Here is a 25,077-nt window from a genome sequence, read left to right as displayed (position 1 = left end):
GGTAGGGTGGTGAGCAATCACCTCGGTAAGGCCTGTTAGAGCTCTGTGTTTATTGGTGGGAGCTGATTATTGCATTGGCATAGGGGGCAAGTAAGGTAGAAGCAGGTAGGGGGAAAAAGGAGGGTAATAAAAAAAAGCTGCTGGGGACGGTTTATGGGGAGTATGGAGATCTCACGGGATGAGTAGAGTCTCATCATTTATAGGGGCATAGGAACTTATTACGCTACAGCACAATGGCTCTGACAAGTCGGGAGAGTTCAATCTTTGCTTTCTTGGAAACCTGGGGTTGTGGTGGTCATTCATCCAGTTGTTTGAATCATATGGGGCGAAGGGCCAATGAGGTGTGTGATGGGGGAGCTGGAGTCTGTTCCTAATGGGCGGTATCTTTGGGGTGACAAATTGGGCCCTTGAAAGATGGTGTGAATATTTCATACCAGGTTAAGATTTTACAGAACAGCACAAGGATCATTTCACTTGAAGTTTGGGTGAATGCTGTACATAGGGTTCAGGAAGCATGGTAGATAGGTGGTTGTGGTGGGGTGGTTTTAGAAACTGGGTGCATTGTTACAGGGGAGTTAGAAGGTTTAAAGTAAGTTTGAGTTGCAGGATAAGACAATGGTAGGACAGATTTTACTTACCTATTAGTGGTATAGGTAACATAAGGAAAGCGAGCTTTCAAGCAGAAAGGACAGGGACAAACGGGTTAACCATGGTCTGATAATGGGTGTATGAGGGTCTTTAAGGTTGGGCACATAGAGTACTTTATTGCTGAGCATAGATGAGTTCTGAGCAAATGGATCAAGGGGTGCAGGTTTTCTGCCATCTAAGGTTAGAGCATTATAGTTTTAGACTTAGATTATACCTACGGTAATTGATTGTTGCACAGCCAGAGCTAGGTGGTTGGTGGGCTAATGTAATAGGCTACAGGTGACAGGGTGATAACTTAAGTTCAAGGGATTATAGTTTGCGGTTGTGATGGTTACAGGTTGTTAATCCGTTCAGGTTGAGCCAAGATTTCAGTGGTGAAGGAAGCAGGCTAAAAGGATATGTATTCTCTTGATGTGGATGTTTCGGTGGTAGTGGGGTCACGGTAATCCTACTTTATTTACTTTCATTAGGGTGTGTTTCAGTGCTGATATGACACAGTGGGTTTGTGACAGGACTTTAAGGTGATTTACAGATGATGGGTACACCGAATTATGTTTGGCTTGATCCTTCCTTTTATGGGATGCACTGGGTTGAAGAATTTGAGTAGAAGGGAGGGGGAACAGCCTGTTCAGGCTGGTTGACAGAGAAGAGGGACAGGCTTGCCCTCTTCTGTTCCCCCTCTGGTGTTTGGAGGTTTATTTTAAGGATTTGTGGAAAGGAAATGAGCAGCTGGAGGAAGTTTGCTGAAAAGGTAAGCAACAGAGGTAAGGATGCTGCTTATTTGGTTGGTAATTCGATGAATGGTTTATGAAGTAAGATGGGACAATGTTTCATAAGTAAAGGATGGATAATTCACTAAATGGGATGTGAAGTGAGTCTTGGATGCTGCTTCATAAGTAAAGTAAGCAAGCAAAGGTATGGATGCTGCTTACTGGGCAGCATGAGCAGGTACGCTGTCCTGATTAACATTACAAGGAGGTTTATAAGTAAAGTGAGTGGGCAAAGGTATGGGCAGTGCTTACTGGGCAGGATGAGCAGCTACACTGTCCTGAATAACATTATAAGGAGGTTTATGCTGTGTTTAGAATCAGCTATACTATGTCCAGTTGTAAATAAAATTTGGTAATCAAAGTTATGTTATGGAAGTTTAATAAAGATCATCAAATGTCATTCGGTATGATGTGTTTATTGAAGGGGACCGGGACAAATGAGGTTTGGTAAAAAAACAAGTTGCCCTGGGACATCTTCAAAGGGATTAGGCTGATATATTAATGGGAGTTAGGTGGGTTGGGAAGGTGAAAGGGTTAAATGGAGGGATGACTGAGGGGAACTGAGATAAGGGTGGGGAGGGGCTTAATGGGTTTAGACAAGTGTAGCTGGGTAAGTAATCACATTTTGGCATGAACTTGCTACCCAATCTCCTTCCCCCTTTTTTGTTTGCTGTTTGGTGGGGATTTTGGTTAGGTTATTAGTTGGGGTAGGTGGAGAAGAGGGACAGGCTTGCCCTGTTCTGTTCCCCCTCCGGTGTTTGGATGTTTATTTCAAGGATTTGTGGAAAGGAAATGAGCAGCTGGAGGGAGTTGCTGAATAAGTAAGCAACGGAGGTAAGGATGCTGCTTATTTGGTCGGTAATTCGAAGAATGGTTTATGAAGTGAGTCTTGGATGCTGCTTCATTAGTAAGCGAGCAAAGGTATGGATGCTGCTTACTGGGCAGGATGAGCAGGTACACTGTCCTGATTAACATTACAAGGAGGTTTATAAGTAAAGTAAGCAGGCAAAGGTATGGACGCTGCTTACTGGGCAGGATGAGCAGGTACGCTGTCCTGATTAACATTACAAGGTGGTTTATGAGTAAGTGAGCAAGAAAAGTTATGGACGCTGCTTACTGGGCAGGATGAGCAGGTACACTGTCCTGATTAACATTACAAGGATGTTTATGCTGTGTTTAGAAACAACTATACTATGTCCAGTTGTAAGTAAAATTTGATAATCAAAGTTATGTTATGGAAGTTTAATAAAGGTCGTCAAATGTCATTCGGTGTGATGTGTTTATTGAAGGGGACTGGGACATATATATTTGTGCTGTAGATGTGCTCTGGTTAGGCCAAAAGCCATGTTGAGTAGGGGAAGCTATCTTTAACAACTTGTCTGCTATATATTTCTATTTTTCAAAATAAATGTATGCATTTAAGTAAGAGGTAGTTGTAAATTAACCATGTATTCTCTTTTTTTTGTTATTGTTGTACTAAAGAAGATAAGAACTACATCAGTCCTCAACAATGTTATTAGTTACTATTCTTTAAAGACAAAAGACAAAATATCAAAATGCCACTTCACATATTTCATATGCCAGATGTCAAATATTCCCTCTTGTTTCTTATACATAACAAGAAGTACTTGTCAAATAAAAAAATTGTAAAACAATCTTTCTTTCAGAATATTTTCCTTACATGTGCCTGTGCAATACACAGTAGTCATACGATTAGACAGGTACCTTGTGGATAATATTTGGAAGTCTTAATTCCTGGTAATGACCTTTCTCTCCTTTGTTATTTCTTTTAAGATAGAGAAAGACTTAACTTGCATAACTTGTACAGTCATGTTAAATCTAATAAACAAACATAATATTTTTAAAATCCTGTCTCCATCTTTTAAACAGTTTTTCTAATGCTAAAAGGACTACAGGCAGACACAAAATTCAGATGCTATGTTTCAACAACAGTTATTTAAAAACGTGTATCACTCATACTCTTACTTATTTACTTGTTTGGCAAGTGTCCAATCCATTTCTATCTAGCCAGCTACATTCATTCTTTTCAAGCTATCAAGACCAAAAATGATAGCTCTATAGTAATAAATAAATAAATAAATAAATAAAAAACACTTAACAGTGTAGTTCAAGAAAGAAAAAAAAAACAATGTTGGCCTTTGAGGTGCAAGAACCTATAATAATGCATGCACTCCTAAATAAACGTCTCATGAAACAAGACAGTAATCCACATAGAAGAAGGCCTAGTCTATGCGTAAATCTTAGCAGTTGAGTGATATCTATGTGAATTAAATTTGTATGTCTTTCAGCTTCCTTTCAAAAGGATTTGAAATGTCATTATAACAGACTACTGAACAAATGTAGAAAATACAAAATACCTTCATGTACATTTGTTCCATAAAATGTACCCTTTGAAACCATGGTAAAATTTGAAATAAATAACTTTTCTTGTAAGAATTCCCATACAAAAAATACATATCGGTAAGGTGATGACATTGCAGTCATTGTCTGTTCAACCATTTGAAAATATACTCTGTATTACCAATTCATGTTAATTGCCACCCATTTCAAGAGTGAAGCTTTATATTATTTTAAATAGCCCATCTAATATTCAGATTTCTTGTTACATTAAATTATTTTTTGTGAACTGTACGTAAACATTAAATACTTGTATTATCCTGCCACATTATTGTTTAAAATATGTAGCAATTTAAACTTTGCAATGTAGTACAATATATCCAAAGCCATAATTGTGAAATTAGAAGATTTCTACCCTTCCCTACAACAATGACACAACCAAGTGGGATATCAAAAGCCAACTTTATTTATTTTTATACAAATTATGATTCAGAAATTCCAGTTGGACAACAAAAGACACTTACTGACAATGGTTCAGTTTTGGACTGGTAGGCATCTCACCCCTGCCAAGCCATGTTTTGGGTTACCATCTCCCATTTCTGGCTTAAACCTGTTTGAATCCCAGAAGCCCACCTCTAATGCCCGGTGCCTGGGTGTTGTGAATCAGTGCATCCTGGCCTGTGAAGTGCCACAGCACTCCATCTCGGGCCTGCTCGTCATGCACCATAATGCCACCCAGTGATAAAGTGCTTTCACTTGTCTTAAGGGAGGGGCAGCCCCACATCTTTTCTCCACCCCAAGTCTGTATTATGGCAACCAGCTGGAGTGGCCAATAAGGGGGCCTGCCTACCATAGCCACATGTTGAGCCCTCATTACCCCGTATTAGGAGTGATGGGAAGTGGGTTACTTCTCTGTCCTGTTTTAAGAATGATGAGGAACATACATGTATCTATTCACCTTCTTCTCCCACTTCTTCCTCCAGGTGGAACAACCTGGTTGGCTGTGTGTGTGTGTGTGTGTGTGTGTGTGTGTGTGTGTGTGTGTGTGTGTGTGTGTGTGTGTGTGTGTGTGTGTGTGTGTGTGTGTGTGTGTGTGGTGGCATCACTGGTTGGACAACTGGGCTTCCCTTGGAAACCAGAATTTGCTGGTTAACCAGAAGTCAAACTGAGCATCTTCTGATTAGTATAGCTTAGCTAAATCTATTACATTACCATTACTGTAATAGTCATAGCTAAAGATAGTGCCAGAACAGTAATAGTATATTTATTTTACCCTTTTCAAGGCTACTTGCTTAGTCACCAAGTTTATCACTGCCACTTAGTGTCTTTTGATTTATAGTAAATGTCAATGTTTAGTGTACCTAAATATATAAACATTTTTAAAACTGATTATGTTTTTGGCAGCTTATAGTCTAGTTGCCCAGCAAATCCTAATTAGAATGTCTTACAAAATCTCAAAATTTTATCGGTATGTAATCCATAAATCAATCATTCTCTTTCTATTCTAAGTGCATGCAGCATATATTATTGCACTATATGAACCTTGTTACAGAAGATTCTCAAATCACTTTTGTTTTTAATGTAAGAGCAATTAACAATTGAAAAATATTGTGCATTTTAGTAATACCTGGACTTAGAGGCACATAAAATAAAATGTTCCTTCCTTTTATTGTAGTCTCATAAAACACAAATAGCACATTTGTGTACTATTAGAACTAGATCATGGAAATGCAAAATCATATGAAAATCATTGTTTCCCTTTAAAAATACAAGTATTCATATTGTCATTTGTCTTTCTAATCAAAAAAATGTATCCTTTTATTAGTAGCCATAAGTTATTTCTGTCAATTAGTATAATCTGTAAAGGCTGTAGGTTTAAGAAACCACATTTTATAATATGTTTAAACCTTTTTACCTTCAGTTCAAAACCGATGAAATACCATATAAACTTCAGTGGGTCACCTCTGTAATTGCACAACTAAAATATAATGCATATAAAATATATTTAAAAATACAGATGAATACTATATGACAATATAAAATAAAAACTTGTTTACCAATGTCTAACAAAGATAACCAGATGAAGATACAAATTGCACTACCATTACTGGTAAGGTTCTCCAAACGCATATGATATCTGACAGCATTATATGCCTCTGACAGATATAGGAAAATGTTAACCTATGACAAAGGCTAGATTATGTCTTGACTGTAAACCTAATGGCTTATAAAAGGGCATTGTACCTCACATTTGCATGTGTGCATGTATTAATCTGATGAGGAGAGTATTATTGATTAAATCCTGAAGGATTTGCAAATATCCACATTTTTGAAGTATTTTTACCACAATAATTGTTTAGAGCAGTTGGAGCATCAACTGTATGCAAAGGTACTTTTTTATTTATTTGTCTGTTTGTTTACTGATTTATTTAGATTGGCAGCACACGTTTCTCCTTTTTGGAATGATTAGTAAGTAAATGGTATATTTTCCCAGATTTCAGTAAATTAAACTTTGCGTACACTGAAACTTAAATAATAAATTCAGCTAAGGGCCACATAAACATTGTAGAGATCATAGGACATTTAGACTTGTCCAACAGCAAGACAATCAAAATGCTTTCATTATATAAGAAAGCTGATGTATAATAGACCTACAGAACACAGGCACCTGTGTCACTATTTTCCTTTGGGGACTGAGCTGAATCACACTGATTGCTTATCTTTTCTTCATGGACTGCCCCTGATTTTGTCTGTCTTTTGAATTGCATCTTAGGTTCATATTGTACTCTGCAGGTCTGAATTTGAATGTATTTTTTAAACAGACGCATTATCTGCTCTGCTTATTTTATTGTGCTAGGAGACTTCCTATTCTGGTTATACTGGGTCTGGCCTACAAATATCTAGTGTTGGACACAGTCCTCTGTAAATGCACATCCCTCATATTCAGAGGCCTGTTTGTACATGCACACACAAAAGCCAAAATAGTGAATCATTTGCAGACCGTGGCACTGGTCATGTGCTTGCTATGATGATTGTGCTAGTCCCTTGTTGAGATGAGGGCCTGCTATAAGATGGTGTGTAACTGTACAAGCAATGCATCAAATGTTAGTAAAAATATTCTAGCATTTCACAGTGATGTAAGAACAGATGTAGGTGGTGCAATAACCGACCTGAGGGTCTGAGATTTGGAGAAGTCTATATTAGGATGCTTACTTTCTATCAGTATGGGGGCTAAGTTATTGGACTGGAAGTAATGTTGTGTTTACTGTGTGTGCCTGTAAGTGGAGCACATTATATGAAGATTATACTGACATTGACCACAACAACAGAATTGTGTTAGGTAAGGGTGTGTGTATTATTTTGTCTATTTGTTCAATATTTCCCATCTACTATTATGGTCAGTTTTGATCTATTCTGCTTTTCTGGTTTATCAGGATCAGAAATAATACAAGAAGTCAAATATATGAAGTTAAATGTTAATACCCTTCTGCTCCAGACTTATGTGTTGCTATGCATTTAAAAACATATATGTTGTTGCCATGAGAGCAGTTCATAGTAGAATACTAGGCTAACTACCTTGAAGGATACATTTAAGCCTTGCTAATAGCTTCAGATCAGAACCAAACCCTGTACTTTGTGTTTATGAGGTAAAGACATTAACCACTATCCATAATATGCAAAACCCACCTACAGTTAAAACAATGGTACACTTCTGCTCTTCTCCCGAGCCTGTAACATCACGCATTACATATCCTACCTTTCAGGCTACTGATGTGTGATGGTAAATTATTTGTTTCATTCATAAGAGCCTGTCATATAATTTAATTACCATGCTTCAGATTTGTCTGAGATGTTTCTCAATTATGGTTAGGGTATTGATCATTGGTGTAGTAGCCTTAGCTATATGGGTTATATCCTGCCAACAATATAGCGGCTGGCCAGCTTCCAAAGCTTCAGGGCACCTTCCAGCACCTTCCATGCACCCAAAGTGTCAAGCAGCTGAAGCTGAGCTGACTAAAAGACAGGTTTGTGTGTGAATCCCACCAGAGCTTCACTGCTGCTGAACAGTTTGTTTCATTGAGGCTTTGAGGACTGACTGTCAGACTGTGCTTTCCTTTGCTGGGCAGATAAGTTCCCATTGGGGAAAAATAACTTCCATTTTCTTAAATTTATTAACGTTTTATTACTTTATTCTATAGGATAGCAATTTTAAAGCTAGGAGTGTTGTATTTTAGTGGACGGTCTCAAATCTGCAATGCACTTTTAAATGGAGCACTCATTTTTTTCTGTTGGTTTAAAAGTAGTGTTAACTAAATTAAAATGTACTTAATGTGTTTTTTATTCTTGGTGGGGCTGGCATAGTGTTTGAAGGTACTTTTTACTGTGCTTTTCTATCAAAAAATGAACTTTTAAGGACTGGTAGTGTTTACCAGCAATTGCAGCTTGTCTTTGCTAGGAAAGAGACACCATTTTTGGCTTGACTATGGAATGGACTACTGGTCCCACAGTCAGTCCTTCTTCCAGCCACAAAAAAGAAAAAAATAAATAAACAAACAGCCTTTATCACCACAGCAGGCTTGCAATTTGCCTCAAATGCAGGTGGGTGACTCTGCTGTGGACATTTGCTGTACCTCAGAGCACTCATCTTTTACCCAAGATCTGGTGTAGCAGCTTCAGCCACTGTTGAATCCCTTCAGTGGGGATCAAAGGAGAGCCACTCTTGTCTGCCTGGCATACAGAACTGGGAAGATTTCCCTGATGTGCCAGAATGCTGTGCCTTCCCTGGGAAAGCAGTTGCTGTCATTAGTAAACCGGCTGATCCCAAATTTTTTCCATCACGAAAGAAACAGAAAACCAAGCATGTATCTATGCCTCCTCAAATTTCTTTAGACAGGAGTAGTTTATTGCATCTGGCTAACCTTTTTATCTTTCTTGTAAAGTAGTTTCTTGTAAAAGAAAGAGGGATTCCTCTTTTCCTGAGGAGATTCAAGATTATTAATCTGAACAGGAAGATACAGGGATGGATTTAGGGTTTTTCCTCTGATTTCTGATTCAGATTCAGAGTAGAGCTCAGATTCTGATTCTCCCAGTGGGGGGTTCTTTTTCTCTGAGACTATTGCCAAAATGTGCCAGTGTTTTCAGTGTGAGTGTATTACTGCCTCCAATTTTCCTGTTAGTCAGCCAGCTGTCCCTCTTGACCCATCAGATATAGCCTTTGTTGATCCCACTGCTGATAAGCAGTTAGCTAATTCCAATCCTTTTCTTTCTGATAAGGACAGGAAAATTATTGATAGTTAAGGGGAAAAAGTGTACACTTCTGCAGCTTTGGTTTTCATTGCTTTGAATTGTCAGGTTCATATGTTAACGTTTATTCTGACAAATTGTGAAAGTATAAGGAATGTTTCATCTGTAGATTCTTCTTGTGAGGATAAATCTGCTTTAAATACCTTAGTTTTTTTTTCTTTTGCACAGGTCACACAATACTCATTGATGGAAGTGTGTGTATGGCTCTGTTGATACTTCTTCCAGGGCTACGGCCACTGGAACTCTTTTAAGGAGGTTTGCACGGCTGTACTTTCAGACCCTTCCGGAGGAAGTTAAAAATGAGGATTTTAAATTCTCCTTTCAAAAGAGATTTAGTGTTCGGCCAATCCACTACATAGGTGATGAAAAAGTGTCTGGGGTTTGTCATAAGAGAAATTTATTTGGTGGAAACAACAGATATCCATAAAGCCAGCTCTCCCTATCTCTCTCACTGCTTCAAAGAGGTCAGCAACCACAGACACTTCAGACTTTGCTTGGGGGTTCACTTTCAAGAGGGATAAAAGTGAAGGGTATGTGGGGCACCAAGGACAGATGCAAACTCATAAATATGTAGGAGATGCTTGGCCTGATCAAAACATTCAACACTCCAAACCATCTTTGGTCACAGGACCTCTTCAAAGTGGTTTCAAAAAATACCACAGTCTTGTGGCACATCAACAAGCAAGGGAGAACTAGGTTGTATCCCCCTTTGCAGACTATCCATGTTAGCTTGGAATATAGTGTCATAACACAATCTCACTCTACAGGCATTCTACATACTGTCAGAGTAAAATTGCATGGCAGTCAACCTGGGCAGGACCAGGGTAGAGCCTCAAAAATGGAAAGTAGGTTGGGGGGGGGGTCTTCCAGCATTTGATCTATCTGTATGAGTTCCTCAAGTAGACCATTTTGATTTCTCTTTGAACAATTAACAAGCATGACTCTGTTCCAGGACTGCATACAAGGAGGCCTGGAAGACAGATGCCTTTTCTTTTCCTTTCCTTTTCTTTGGCCAGGAATGCAGCTGTATGTTTTGCCATCCTTTCCACTAATATCCAGGTTACCTCTGAAGATTCAGAAGGAATCCCTCAGGATCATTGTATTGACTCCCTTCTGGCTTTGGCAACAGTGGTTCTCCCTTCTTTTGGAAATGGCCAGAGACAATTACCACAAACTTCCTCACAAACTGGATCTACTCACACAAGAACAAGGGTGTTTGATATACATCCATCATTTAGTTTTAATTCCTTTTAGACACCTGCTTACAGAGGATGAGCCACAGGTACTAATGGAGGCAAGAAAGCCTACTACTAGAAAATCATATATTAGCTAATGAAAAGAAAACAGTTTTCTAGTTGGTACCAATAACATAACCAGCACACATTCAGTACTAGTTATTCTCTGGTTTTACAATAATTGTGAGTTACTATCCCGTGTATTCTTATTCTCTTTCAAAGTTAATTTATAAGCTATTTCAGCATGTCTGCACATAAATCCTCCTTTTTCAAGGCAGTCTCAGTGTCAGAATGTTCCTGAAAGGAGTTTTGCTTAAGAGGCCTCCGAGTAAACCAGTGGCTCCTCCTTGGGAATCTTAATTTTGTGTTAGAGAAGCTTAAGACTTGCTCCATTTGAGGAAACTAATCTGGGTGACTTGAGATTCCTAAAGGGGGAGACAGTTTTACTGATTGCGCTGGCCTCAGTGAGAAGGGTAACTGAGTTGCTGGCTCTTATGGTGAGTTATCTCTATCTCATTTTCCATAGGGACAGGGTTTCTTTGAGAATCCTTCTTTTATGCCTAAAGTGGTAGCCAATTTACTTTAAGTCAAACTATCCTTCTCCCCATTTTCTTTACTGAATCTAAAAATGAGGAAGAAATGATACTCCATACCTTGGAAATCCACAGACAACTCAGGTACTATCTTGATAGAACTATATCTCTCAAATCTTCAGATCAGTTGTTTATTTCTTGTGAAGGTAAGTAGAATGGAAAATCTGTGTCAAAACAGACTATTTCCAAATGGCTGTCACAGGTTATTACCTTTTGTTATAATTACCATAACAAATCTATTCCAGGCAGGGTGAACGCCCTCTCTACCAGGGTCCTTTGGCATCATCTATATCTTTTTGGAAAGGGTTGGATTCTAAAAATATTCTAGTAAGCTACTACTTGGTCTTCTGTACATAATTTTGCAGAACAGTATAATCTCAATTCCTTCTCTAGGTCCAGATCAGGCTTTGCTAAGACCATTCTCCAGGGATTTCTGGAATCTTCTCCTTCCACCTCCCAAATGTAGTTAACTACAGGAATCTACCTATATAGCTAAAGTTACTGCAGCAGTTATCATTATGATGATCATAGCACAGTTGTGTAAGTTGAGCTTACCATAACAGTAGATGCATGGATGATCACTGCTGCAGTAGCCTCTCCCTCCACACCCATTGTTTTCTAGTGTATTTTTTATACCAGGGTCTGGACATCTTTGTATCATTGTTCCTAACATATACCTTTCAGAGCTCAGCCTCCCTCTCTGTGCTGCCAGGAAATCTCTGAAGGGCTTCATACCGAAACTTAGCTTTTAGTCAGCTCAGCTTGAGCTGCCAAACAATTTGGGCACATGGAAGGTGTCCTTAAGCTTTGGAAGCTGGCTGGCCATTATATTCTTGCCAGGATATAATCCATATAGCTTAGTCTTCTGAAACAGTGATCATTCAAACATCTAATCTTGTGGTAAGTCCAGCTTACACAAGTGTACATTTCATCTTTTAGGTTCCACACTCTGTTTGCAGTGAATCCTGCCCTCCTGGAACACGAAAAGTCACTCGTAGAGGACAGCCGATCTGCTGCTTTGACTGTATTACATGTGCTGCAGGTGAAATTGCTAATCAAAGTGGTGAGTAACACCATGAATGGATACCTTTATTTTACCATAATGTAGTATAGTATATCAACAGCTAGCTGTATGAAATTACTTTAATTGTGCACCTTTTGTAAGCATGCAGGTTATGTTAGAGAAAAATACTGTAAGCGATTCTCACACAGAATAGCAGTCAACTACTGTGGGTCTGTATGTCCACCACAACTCCTGCTGCAAAACTGTTATTTTTTGTACACTGGATATGTTAACATTTTGATAAAAATACAGGAATGTTTACCATGTTTACCATGTTTATTAAGTTACATATTTTTTATAATTTATTTATTAAATACGCTTTTTTTCAGAATCCCAGTCTTTTTTTAGGTGGCATGGCCCTTGCAGAAGAGATAACTTAGCCAGGGTGAGTAGGCAATGGCCCTTAGTTTGTTACAGAATGGATAAAGTATACAGGCAGTAATTTGTTGGCTGTATCTCATACTAAACTGCCTTCTTTGTTGGCATATATTGGTAACCAATATGGGTGGTGCAACATTCTTCATAGTAACCTTTGGGTAATACAAAAAGAATGTATCAGTCTCCTGCATCAAAGATTCTGGCACAGTGTTAACATGCATGTAATAATATGTGCAGTTATGTATATGCTACAGCAGTTGTAGTCACATACACAGTTCTTGATGCCTACTTCTAAAATTCAGGAATGGCAAATTTCTCTCCAAACATTGCATGGCAGTAAACAAAGTCCATTATATTAAAAAGTTGAGTCCTGTGATTCAGACTTTGACACTCTCAGCCTATAGTTGCCTGGAATGTGCGACTCTGACTAAGTCACCTAACCAGAATGGACTCCTGGGCAGAGTCTGAAAGAGGTCAATATGGATGAATGCTCTACTCCCAAATAGAACCAAGATGCTCTTCTCCAAAAAAAGGAAGCCAATCTGGTGGTCCCCTGCTATAAACAAACTATACAACAGAAGGGATAAACTGTTGCAGAAAAGAGGAAAATCCCAGGATGCAAAAAACTCCCTCATCAGCCTCAGTAAGAAGCTGAGATCCCTCATAAAATCCTGAAAAGCTAGTTACGAAAATAAAATTGCAAAGATTCCAAAGACAACCACAAGGTATTCTATAGTTATGTCAAGAATCTAAATGGCAATGCTCAGATCTGCTCTGAGCTACAACAGAATGGCATTAAATATACTGATCCCAAGGATAGTGCCAATATCCTGGCAGATCAATTTAGTGCCAACTTCACCTCCCTCTCACCCCCTAAAGGGCCCATCTCAATACCAAAAGATTGCCAAATTCCGGTAATCACGGCCACACAGGTAGAAACGACACTCTCCAAAGCATCCATGGGACCAGATGACATCCCAGGCTGTGTACTACATGAACTACAAAAGGAACTGGCACCTCACCTAAGTCTCATGTTTAATCATAACCTCACCTCAGGCTTCATGCCCATTGAGTGGCACACAGCTACAGTTATCCGACTCCACAAGGGGGGATCCGCCTTGGATCCTGGGAACTACCGTCCCATCAGTCTGACAAGCCTGATCTGCAAAGGCATGGAATGCATTATCATGGAACTTATAAACAAAGACATTGGCAACCTTCAAACACTGGACCCCACCCAGTTTGGGTTTGTGAAGGGCCGATCTTGTCTCCTGAATCTGATTGACTTCTAATCAGTCTCCAGAGCTGTGGACGAGGGTAAGGTGGTTCACACAGCCTATCTGGACCTTGCCACAGCCTTCGACACCATCCTCCACTCTGAAATCATAGATAAACTTACTAAGCTGGACATATATCCCTACGTCACTCGATGGGTTGCCAACTGGCTTACTGACAGAACCCAGACTATAAAAATAGCCGACTCCAAATCCAGCTCCAGACAAGTGACAATTGAAGTACCTCAGGGTTCAGTCCTGGGACTACTCTTGTTTGGCATCTACTTCTCTGAAGTACAGGCAAACACTAAGGGACTCTGGCTAACAAAAATCGCAGATGACTGCAAACTGGGAGCCATTATTCAATCCCCAAATTATGTAGATATTCTACAAAAGGGCCTTACCGAAACAGATGCCTGGTGTCATTGCCATGGGCTCAAGTTTAATACCAAGAAATGTATAGTTATCCCCTTTGGAAAAAAACATGTACCCATGAATTACCACATAGGTGACAGTACACTAAACATCGAAAGTGTGATGAGAGACTTAGGGACACAGGTGGACAGTGGTCTCACTTTTGATAACCACATTGCCACAACAGTCAGGAAATCCTTCTATGTGGCACACCTCATTACTAAGGGCTTTTCATCCAGAAAAAAGGAGGTCATTGTCCCACTATACTCATCCCTCATTAGACCCATTATAGAGTATAATGCCCCATTTGGTATGTACCTCTCAAGACATCTGCAACAGTTGGAAAGGCCACAGAAATAACTCACTAAAAGAATCACAGGCCTAAAGCAGATGCTATAAGCTGACCATCTAAAAAAACTCCAACAATACTCTGTGGCATATCGTCTACTCAAAGGCGACCTCTGCTTAACATACAAGGCCATGTCAAACCCTGTGCTGGTGGACATGCTCCACTTAAAGAAATCCCAATCCCTCAGAGACACATGCACCAGGGATCCAAACATTGTCATCACAATGAACGAAACATGCTGGAGGGATAGGTTCCTGACCCAGAGACTCCCCATACTCTGGAATAGACTGACCATACATGTCAAGCAGAGTGCCTCATTCGCCCTCTTCAGAAGGAACCTTGATGATTGGATGGGACATAGGAAATTCACCCCGGGGATCATGTCAGTCACCCTGAAGTAAATATTGTGGAAGAAATAGCCAGGGAATTGTTATGGGTAGGCTTGTATAGGCCCTAGGGCCGATAGCCTAGTACCAACCTATGAACCTATGAACCTATTAGCAAATTCACATACATGAATAAATAAATAGTATAGCATTCCAAAGAGTTGCAAGTCAGAAAGTGCCATTGACAATGCACATGTAACCCTCAATATCCTACAGAATAAGAATGACAAATATGAGCTGGATAGGGTGTTACACCATGACATGCCAACAAGTGTGAAATGTGGACTGCGTTATTATTGCTACTGTACCTCATACAACAAAAGGTAATGCTCTCAGAAATAGAGTGCTCCAAAGTGTTATAATTACTTCCTCACTGCTGTTACCTGACACATTGGCCACATGTGGTGCTGTACCTATAAATAGTGGTACAAACAACAATATATCATGTGGTGTATACACTTTACAGAGACTGTTGTGGTATGTCTGGGGTCTATGTTCAGCTAACGAAAAAGTCAGATCCATGAAATGGCTAAATATCAAATGTAAAACATCTAAATGTAAAATTACCGAATGTGTATAACTTCAAAAAATCATTCATTGAATGGCTATCATTGGCCACGATTGTGAACACAACCACCCAAGGTGGGGGAGGCTTTGCCCCCCACACCCCCCAACTATGTATACCATCTCCAAGATTGTGCTACAGTAGGGAAAATGGCAAATGTAAAAGATTCCCTTCACTTACTTTAATTATTGCATTACTTCCTGGTTGTTGGCCAACTATGGTCATTTAATGAATGATTTTTCAAAGTTATACAAGTTCGGTAATTTTCCATTTAGATGTTGTACATTCAAAATTTAGCCATTCGCAGATCTGTCTTTTTGATAGCTGAACATGGACCTGATATGCCTGCAGGGATCCCTATCAGATTATTGAACGTCCAGAAATTTGAAATACATATGGCCGAGACCATATGATCGAATTTTCTGAAGTTTGAACATTTTCAATGGAGATTGCCATACAGCATGAAACAGGAAATTTACTATTTTCCTCACTGTAGTGTGATCTTGGAGTTGGTATATTTAATTAGTGGGGGGGGTGCAGGTAGTGGTCCCTGCAAAAACATTAATAAAAGAACATTTTTGTTTTTTTTATTTTATTTTTTTTGCATTCAAACTCTCAAATATTCAGTCAAATGGTCTCAGCCATATGCATTTTGAATTTTTGGAAATTCAATAATCTGATAGGGATCCATCTGCAGCAACTGTACTATAGTTATGTACAAGACATACCTGTGGAAATATCATTTCTTGATTATTATGAGACCTCCCTGTCTGCCTATTTAGCTATCTATATCTATATTTATATCTATATATTAAAAAATCTTGTTTATAGAACATGTAACATGTGCCTTTAAAAAGTGAGTAAAGAGATTCATGCTGGGATAGTTCTCACAAGATTTTACTGAAGCAATCAACTGAATTAATCAGTTAATGTGAAGTCAATTGCATGTTTAGTGATGTATAAAAGACGGTTGCCTGCTCCCAGCAAATGAAAAAGTTGGTTCCTCAAAAAGAGGAGCATCATGGGTCAAACAAGAGGTCTTAACCAAAAAAATTGATGATTTTGATGACTTAGTTAAGCTTCATTGAGGATATGACCTTTGAGAAACATTTGATTTTTTTTTCTGTAAAAGGAAAATTTCAGTGTGCAAATGATAAACTACAGTTCAGACACTGTAAATTTTAAATGCCTTTTTAGATGCTTTTGTATTTAGGAAAGCTGAATAAAGGGACTGTCATGGTATCTCTGATTTATAATTGCATTACTTGAGGACAGAGGTCATATGTTCATAAGTAAATACTAGGCTATCACTCTGCAAACCATTACAAGGCTAGCCACTAACCAGAGGTCAGAATCAAACACTGTACCTTATATCTGTGAGGTTAAGACTTAGCCATTAAGCCAACACCAACTTATTTAGTGGGTGTCCAGGATAGCTGCATTAGCCTGCCAAAAACATGAGTTGCTGTTTGTAGACTAAAGCCTTTTATGAAGGTACTGTTCTGAATGTATAGGCATCACACTAATGTTAATGTGAATTTAGTTTATTTTCCTCTGCTTTAGTTTAAGCAGGCTGTATTTTATTTAAACAGATGTGAGCCTCTGGTAAAATTCAAGACTATTATACCTAGTGTGTGTGTGTGTGTGTGTGTGTGTGTGTGTGTCTACGTGCATCTGTGTGTGTGTGTGTGTGTGTGTGTGTGTGTGTGTGTGTGTGGGTGTGTGTGTGTGTGTGTGTGTGTGTGTGTGTGTGTGTGTGTGTGTGTGTGTGTGTGTGTGTGTGTGTGTGTGTGTACGTGCATGTGTATGCAATTTGGTATATGTTATTTTAAGGTTGGTTCTTAGTAAATTAACTTTGTTAGTGCTTTTAGTTTAACTGTTAATTTTATTAATTGAAAGGAATATTGGTAATTTTACTGTTATGGATTCTTTAAATTTTTATGTTTTAAAGATTTGATTAATCAGAAATTATTGGGTGACTGCATACTTGTAGTGTAATTTTGCTACATTTTAAATAGGAACAATAGTGTACTAATTGTAAATGATTGGAGGATTTAAGTTTAACTTTTTAAATAGCAAATTGCTTGCTCTTGAACCTCAAGGTATATGGAGTAATAGGACTAGATTTGGGCCAATTTCTGAATTTGGTAAAATGACAATCTTAACTTTCACAGGTTAATTTGAATGCAAGGAATAAAGGTAGTTAATTCAGAAGTTAAAAATAATATAGGACCAAAGTTAAGTAAAGTTTGTAACTTAAGTTAGCTACAATCCCAGTTAAGAGGAGAAAGAAACCAGGGAATGTTTATGGAGGAAAGAAAAAGAAAAAAATCTATTTGTAAATCATCTGCAGTAAATAATTTAGCAGAAGAAATTTCATTTAGTTCAACAATCCCTTGTTCTAATGAGACAATTTTATCTGTTGATGAGCAATTTAGTGAAAAAATTAAAGAAGTCGATGTGGCTGGACCTAAAGTTAGTGTTGCTAATCCCTTGATTGCACCCATTTCGTCTGGATTACAGAAAGCTGAATTACAAACATTAAAGTGAATGTACTAATTGGTCACTTTCTTAACAAATCCGATTACCGTAAGGCAATAAAATATAAAAAGAATAATTTCATTTTTTTTATTTTAGTTACTGGGGTCAATCATATCTAGTCCTTGGAATCTACATTTGATTACAGTATAAGTGTTCCAAGGCCAAAAAGAAGGAATTTAGTCCAAAGAGAGGATGGTATTTTGAGCAATGATTCATTTACTGAAGGGTTTAACTTCAAACTTATGAGCGTTACTACAATGGAGAACACTTCATCCTTTAATAGTAATGGTGCTGTAAAAAACTGAAGAAGATTGTATTTCAGTTAATGTTACCACATATCAGTGGTTTGCTCTTTCTAGTAGACAAGATGATGATATGAATTGAGTATAGAGGATACTTTTTCTTCATTGTATACTATAGGAGTGCACAATCTAAGTTTAAATGATATTAATAAAGGCACTATTGAGCAGAATGAGGGGTGGCAAACAATTTTGGGAGAAAGAAAGCCTAGAAGAAGAGCTTTTGGAGGATTGACTAAAGTACCTAAATATGTTGCTAATTTAGGTATAAAGCCTGATAGTACACCATTAACACATAATGAAGAAAAAGGTTATAATCATGAAGTAATGGTTATTTGGGACTCGTATACTAAAAGTAGAGTTTAGTCAAGTTACATCATTAAATAATGTTTCACATTTTCCACTTTACCAGAACTGAAGTTAATAGATTATTTGGATTTATTACCAAGGTTAGCAAAGGTAAAATCAACTTAAAATATTTTTCAACGAAGAACTAATGATTTGGGGTTAAAATGAGTAAAAATTGCAATACATGATATAATTGAATATTTTGAAACCCTCAATATTGAGTTTACATTATTTGAAAAATTTCCCTGTCTTAATTGCTCAGATTATGAATGTCAAAAGCAAAATTATTGAATAACTGGTACAGACATTTATATTTAGCTCACAATATTAAATTAACAAAACCTTGGTAAATTTTTAATCACTCAAAAAGTTTTCAAAGAATGGCATTCATTTTAATTATTATCAGTCTAAAATGTATGCATACTTGTTAAGGAATTGTGTTGAATATTTTATAGTATTCTGTCTGCAAAAGAAACAGGACATTTAATAGATTTTTAAACCTTTTTTTCTTTTTGTAATGCCCAAAGTTTAGGGAACAAAGGTAATAAACTAAAATCAATTGCAGTATATAAAGGGCATGATTTTTATCGCTGTTAGTGAAACATGGAATTTGTTTTAATTTAATAATTTGGAGTGCTTACACATAGAAAACAGGCAAGGAGGAGTACTTATGGGTTAGAAATGAATGTTCTTGTACAATTGTGAAAACTGTCATCAACTTGGAGTGAGTAATCATTCAAGTTTATAGAATTCTGATAAAGGATTCAATTGCAGTTATACTTTGCTATTGTACCCCAACAATGGATTCACATAGGAATGTTGATTATTTGTCTCTATTAAATTGAATCTAGAGTATAGAAATTTGATATTGATAGTTGACTTTAATTATGCTACCATTGATTGGTGAGCTATTAAAGTAATACAGCTGAAAGTGAATTTATTCAGATTTTTGAGTAGCGTAATGTTATGTAAATGACTGTAAAACCAACTCAAGTACTATTTTAGACTTGCTAGAAACAGATAATAGAACCCTAATTTAGAAAAAAATGGTAATCTCTTCCTTTATGGTTATCTGATTATTTATTTATTTATTTTTCATTTGAAGTATTCATTGAGGGTAAAACAAGAACATGTATTAAAAGATTCATTTATAAATTAATTATTATCAGTTAAATTATAGTATTTTAACCTTGGACTGAGAAGAATGGGATAATGCTGTTAGTGGGGTAATGATACAGTAGAAACATCATTACAAAATAGTGCTGCTGTTACATCATATAATAGAACAGCAAATTTTAAGAACAAGGTCCCTAAATGGGGAAACAATAATCTGAATAGACTATATAATAGGAAAAAAGAGCTTTTAGAATTAACCATACATTTCCTAATACATTTAATAAGAAGTAGTTAAAGTTGATGAGTAAGGAATTATCATTGAATCTAAGAACTGGGAAAGTTAATTATAAAACACTGATGGCATTATCATACAGATAAGAAAAAATATATGTTGTTGTTTGTCTTTCGACTTTTCCCGGTTAGGGTTCGCCACAGCAGAACTCCGGTCCACTAATGATTGGCAGTAGATTTTCACGAACGCTGAGGTGCCAGCTTGACGTTCAACCTTCAACAAAGGCACACCCATTTATGCATGTCTTTCAAACGCCCAATATATAAATAGATTAATTCCTTCAGGAATGGTAAAGGTTCATATTAATTTGATTTTTGTAGAGGAAATACTAATAAGTGATAATGAATTAAGAGTTAATAAATTCAATGAGTACTTTAAACAGTTATGATGTTAAAATAAAGTGATTGTCATTTTTGACATTTTAATATTTCAATTGATCATATGAGTAAATGCCTTTATATTACAGAGGACATGTTATTAAGAGCTTTAAATAAAATTAAGATGCATGAGGTGGCCATATTGTATTCCTGGAATTTTGTTTATTAATATTAAAGAAAACTTAGTAGCAATTTTAAATAGAACATTTAATTTTATGATTTATAAAGGTTGCATGCAAACTTCTTGGAGGCAATGATTAGTCACTCCAAATTTTAAAAATGAGAAAAGTTGGGTATACAAAATTATCACTCAGTTATCTTGATACCAATACTGTGTGAATGTTTTGAATGATATATATATATATATATATATATATATATATATATATATATATATGTGTAAAGTTATACTCAGAGATAACAACAATGAACTGTAGGATATGTTTCAACCTTTTTGAAGGGTTGCTTAACAACTACCAACTTGTCAAGCTTTGATGATCAGATCCTTGGAACAGTGGAGATGGGGATCTGCACAGGTGTGATTTATCTGGATCTGACCAAAGCTTTTGACTTGGCATTTTATACTATTGATCTGGAATTAGAACAATATTAGGTAAACCAATATTTACAAGGGTGGATTAATCACTGACTTAGAGGTTGTACCCAAAAAGTTGTGATTCAAGAAAAAAAAATGAGCTGCTACACTGGTGAGATCATGTGTCTCTTAGGGATCTGTGTTTGGGCATTTGTTATTTACTATTATTTTTGATACTTTTCCCAGTGACAATTATTGTTGAATGGTTAATTATGCTGATAATTGCAAATGGGCATTTTTGCAAATAATGATGATGATTTCAATATTATCAACAGTTATTTACTTAATTAACGAAAGTTGTCTAGTATAGCTGATCTTTCATTTAATGAAGAGAAGTGTAAAGTTATGCAGTTTGAGAAACATAAATTAAAAAGACCTATTAAACTGTGTATGTTCGACCTGCTGGAAGTTAGAGAATATAAAGATCTAGGGATACTGCAAAAATCATCATTCTGTTTTGAAAATCATGTCAAAAATAATATTTGTAATAAGGCTCTGAGACAGATGTGTGTGATCCTAAAAACATTTACAAAGACAGATGTTAAGATCATGCTAAGTTTATATCAGGTTGATCCTGGAATATAGCATGGTGGTGTTTTGTACTCTTAGTAATGAACAGCTGAATTGCATTTAATCAGTTCAATGGAAATTTGCAGAAAAGAATACCAGATATTAAACACCTACATTATGAGGCTAGGTATGGTGTAACAGTTCCTTATACTACAAATTACAGATATATCAGGGGACCACTCTTTTTTGCATATTAAGTGTTTAATGAGCCATTCTTTCAGTCTTTATTGGGTCTGGAAGTGTACTATTATCCAAAGACTCATAAAAATCATAATTTGAAGTTTATTTTGGAATTAAGCATGAAAAAAACAGAATTTGTTATGTAACCTACAAAATGGCTCAATTGGAATAAACTACCAGACAATATTAGAGATGTAAATAGTTTGAGAACATTTAAGAAGTTTTTATTTTATTTATTTATTTCACATTTGTTAACTGGGTTAGTCCAACTGAGTTTGCAAACAAACCCATTTTCAGTGGAGACCTGAGGGGAAAAGCCCCAGCAATAATAAGTAAAGATAAAGTGACAATATACAAATATTAATTAACAATCACAATACAAAATAATTGTAACAAAGAAAAAGTTATTAACTATTTGCATTGAATTGATAGTAAGCAACCCATTTTCAGTGCAGACCCAAGATGAAAGAGCTCCAGCAAACATAAGCAAAGATAAACATACAGGACAAAAACTATTAAAAATAACAATGCAAATAAGAAATTAAATTATAAAGTGAAAAGCATTATTAAGGTTGCACTGATAGCAGTGATCTAAATTTACTACATATAAGAGTAAAAACAAAAAGACAACTGTTGTTCAAAAAAAGGAAACTGCACCAACATTGATAGGAAGTGGGGAGATAAATAGTGTGGAAAACTGGAGGGGGGAGAGAAAGGATGGTGCTATAGTAGGACTATAGTAGTAGAGCTGAGGATTTAGGAGGTTAGTTTAAGCAGAAGTTACTAACAGAGAAAGAAATTTAGGAGATGGAACACATATACAGTAGGACAGACTAAGACTACATGTGGTCAAGCCAGTGGCATACTTTCAAGTTTAATAAGTGGGATTTAACCTCCTTTTTAAAACAGGGCAAGGAAAGGTTGGATCTAATATGGAGAGGGAGTTTGTTCCAATTTAGTGAGGCAGAGTGTTTGTAAAGTAGTTTGTGAATATTCCTTTTGGGTTTATAAACTGAGAGAAGATGCTGATCAGCACTCCGGAGAGGCCGGGGAGGGGAGTAGAGAGTAACATGGGAGGTGAGCTGGGGGAGGGAGTAGAGAATAACATGGGGAGGTGAGAGCAGGGCAGGCAGAGGGGTTGTTGAGTATAGTAAAGGTAGTGTGGAGTTGCGATTGTAGGAGAAGGTGCGGAAGTTTCAGACACTGAGTTTGTTTAGTGAGAGGCAGTGATGCAGCGAGAGTGGTTGGTTTAGAATAAGTCTGGCAATTTTGTTGTATGTTTGTTCCAGTTTCTGCACTGAGGTAGTTTGGATATTGGTAAGGATGGGGGAAGCATATAGAAGACTAGGTAAAAGAAATGTCTGCACAAGAGTGTGTTTAGTGGCAGTAGTGAGGAACTTTTTGTTCCTATAAAGTAGTCCAAGTTTTTGGTGTTTTTATTTTTAATAGCCTGTTGTATGTGCAAGTCAAATTTTAGTCGGTCATCAATTATTGGTGTGTGAGGCAGAGGAGATAGTGGTGCCATCTAGGGATGAAAGAGAAAAGTTGAATTTAAGATACAAAAGTGTCAGAGGTAGGAAGAGAAGGAGTTGAGTTTTTTTTTCAGGTTAAGGATTAGTTGATTTCTTCTGAGCCATTTTTCAAACAGGGATAAAGGAATTCTGTGTCCGTGTGTGTAGTTCAGAGATAGTATTGGAAATAGATAAGAGAGTAGAGTCATCTGCATCTTGTATTACAGATGAGAGACTGCAAGATGAACGTAGGTTGTTGGCAGAAATGTTGAAAAAGAAAGGTCCAAGTATGGAGCCTTGGGGTACGCCTGTTTGAATAGCAAGGAAGGGTGAGAAAGCCTGCTGCCATATAACAGCTAGTTTTCTGCCAGTAAGGTAGGACTGGAACCAGCCAAGAGTAGAAGGGGAGAGGTTTAGGTCTAAGAGTTTGTTAGGAAGTATGGGATGAGACACAGTGTCGGAGGTAGAGAGATAAAGGAATAGACAGGGGACGAAGAGGTTATTGTAAAAGTTATCAGATGACTAAGCTGGAGCAAAGGTAAATGATCTGGCAGTCACTGAGTTAATGTTCCTTGCGAGCCCATTAGGCTTGAACATTTTATTTAACTTATGAACATATGAAATGTATTTAACTTATGAATTTATGAGTGCATGTATTTTTATTTCTGTGTTTGTTAACAGACCATTTTCAACTTATACAAGGGGCCCTGAGGACAAAAGCTGCACATAAAAGTTATATTACATCACATTTGATCAACAATAAGTTTTAGATATTTGAGAAAGGTGTTACTGTTAAGAATATTGGGCTACTATACACTGAATATGGGTTACATATATGATCCCTGATCAAGAATATCTGCAGGTTCTGTTTTACATAATACTGGCTATAAGGAGCGGTTGGTACTCCCTATGTCCTTAAGAGGTGCAAAGGAGGATGGCATTTCCCATTACTGACAATATTGCAGAAATATAAATTAAAAAATGTACATTGTTATTACATTATAATTCAATATCAATTGAATTAACACTCTGTGAGTGCCTAGGTGAGTTACACTGACCTGCCAGAAAATATGAGCCACTAAATATAGTGGTGGATGAAATGTATTTGTGTCTGCCTTACCTTGCTCTACAAATAATCAGATTACAATAGTGGGGGTCTATTAATAAGCAACATGAGCTGGTTCTATTATGTGCAAAAATGTTGTTCAACCATATTACATGTTTAAAACATAGGTACAGGTTTGTCTCACTTTCTGCTAGATAAATCAATCAAGTGGCAATTTTTACTATTAAATAATTAACTCATTACATCTGAGTGATGTCTCCAGGTGCATCTACAGTTAACTCCTGCTGCCTCTAGGCATCAAATATTGCTTTTTCATACTTGCATCAATAATTCTAAAACAATGCTATGTACAAGGCTTTAAAAGATTTTGTCGTAAAGCTTACATAATGGCAAACTCAACTACATTAATATTTGACCTCTGTTAGTATACGTAACTAGAAAGTAACTGATGTTTTTTATGATATTAATTTAAACAGATATAATTTTCACATTTTTCTAAATATCTCAACAACCAAGTAACAAAGGCAGAAAACTCTTTAGCCTCATATGAAAGCTCTCAGTTGAGAAATAAAATGCTGCTGACAGTATGTGTATAACTTGTGTGGTTGCTGAGATATTGGAAGTTGTTTACAAAATACAACAAATGTAATAGTTACTGTGTTTACTGTGATTTACAAAATTTGGTTTAAGAACTAGAACATAAGAAATACTACTACTATAAAAATAGTTTATGCTGAAGAGTTTGCCATTTATGCTGCTTTCATAACTCCACTGGTTCCAGAGATATGAACATTTGTTTAAAACGAAAGGGCATAATTTGATTCTTTCTAAAGGCCTAGGCTCCG

General features: G+C 36.9%; 1 protein-coding gene across 1 annotated transcript in view; it reads left to right on the top strand.

Annotated features, from left to right (window-relative positions):
* LOC122801266 (vomeronasal type-2 receptor 26-like) overlaps positions 1-25,077 on the top strand; it is a 108,239-nt gene that overhangs the window by 59,259 nt on the left and 23,903 nt on the right. Inside the window, exon 3 of the mRNA XM_044070816.1 lies at positions 11,848-11,971. Within this exon, the coding sequence (XP_043926751.1) occupies positions 11,848-11,971 (124 nt within the window). The remainder of the gene's footprint in view (positions 1-11,847; positions 11,972-25,077) is intronic.

Source organism: Protopterus annectens, chromosome 4.part1 (genome assembly GCF_019279795.1).
Source record: "Protopterus annectens isolate FY-2018-M chromosome 4.part1, PAN1.0, whole genome shotgun sequence".
NCBI classification, from domain to species: Eukaryota; Metazoa; Chordata; order Ceratodontiformes; family Protopteridae; genus Protopterus; species Protopterus annectens.
The sequence above is the reverse complement of the archived record's forward strand: the minus strand, read 5'-3'. Positions and strand labels throughout refer to the sequence as shown.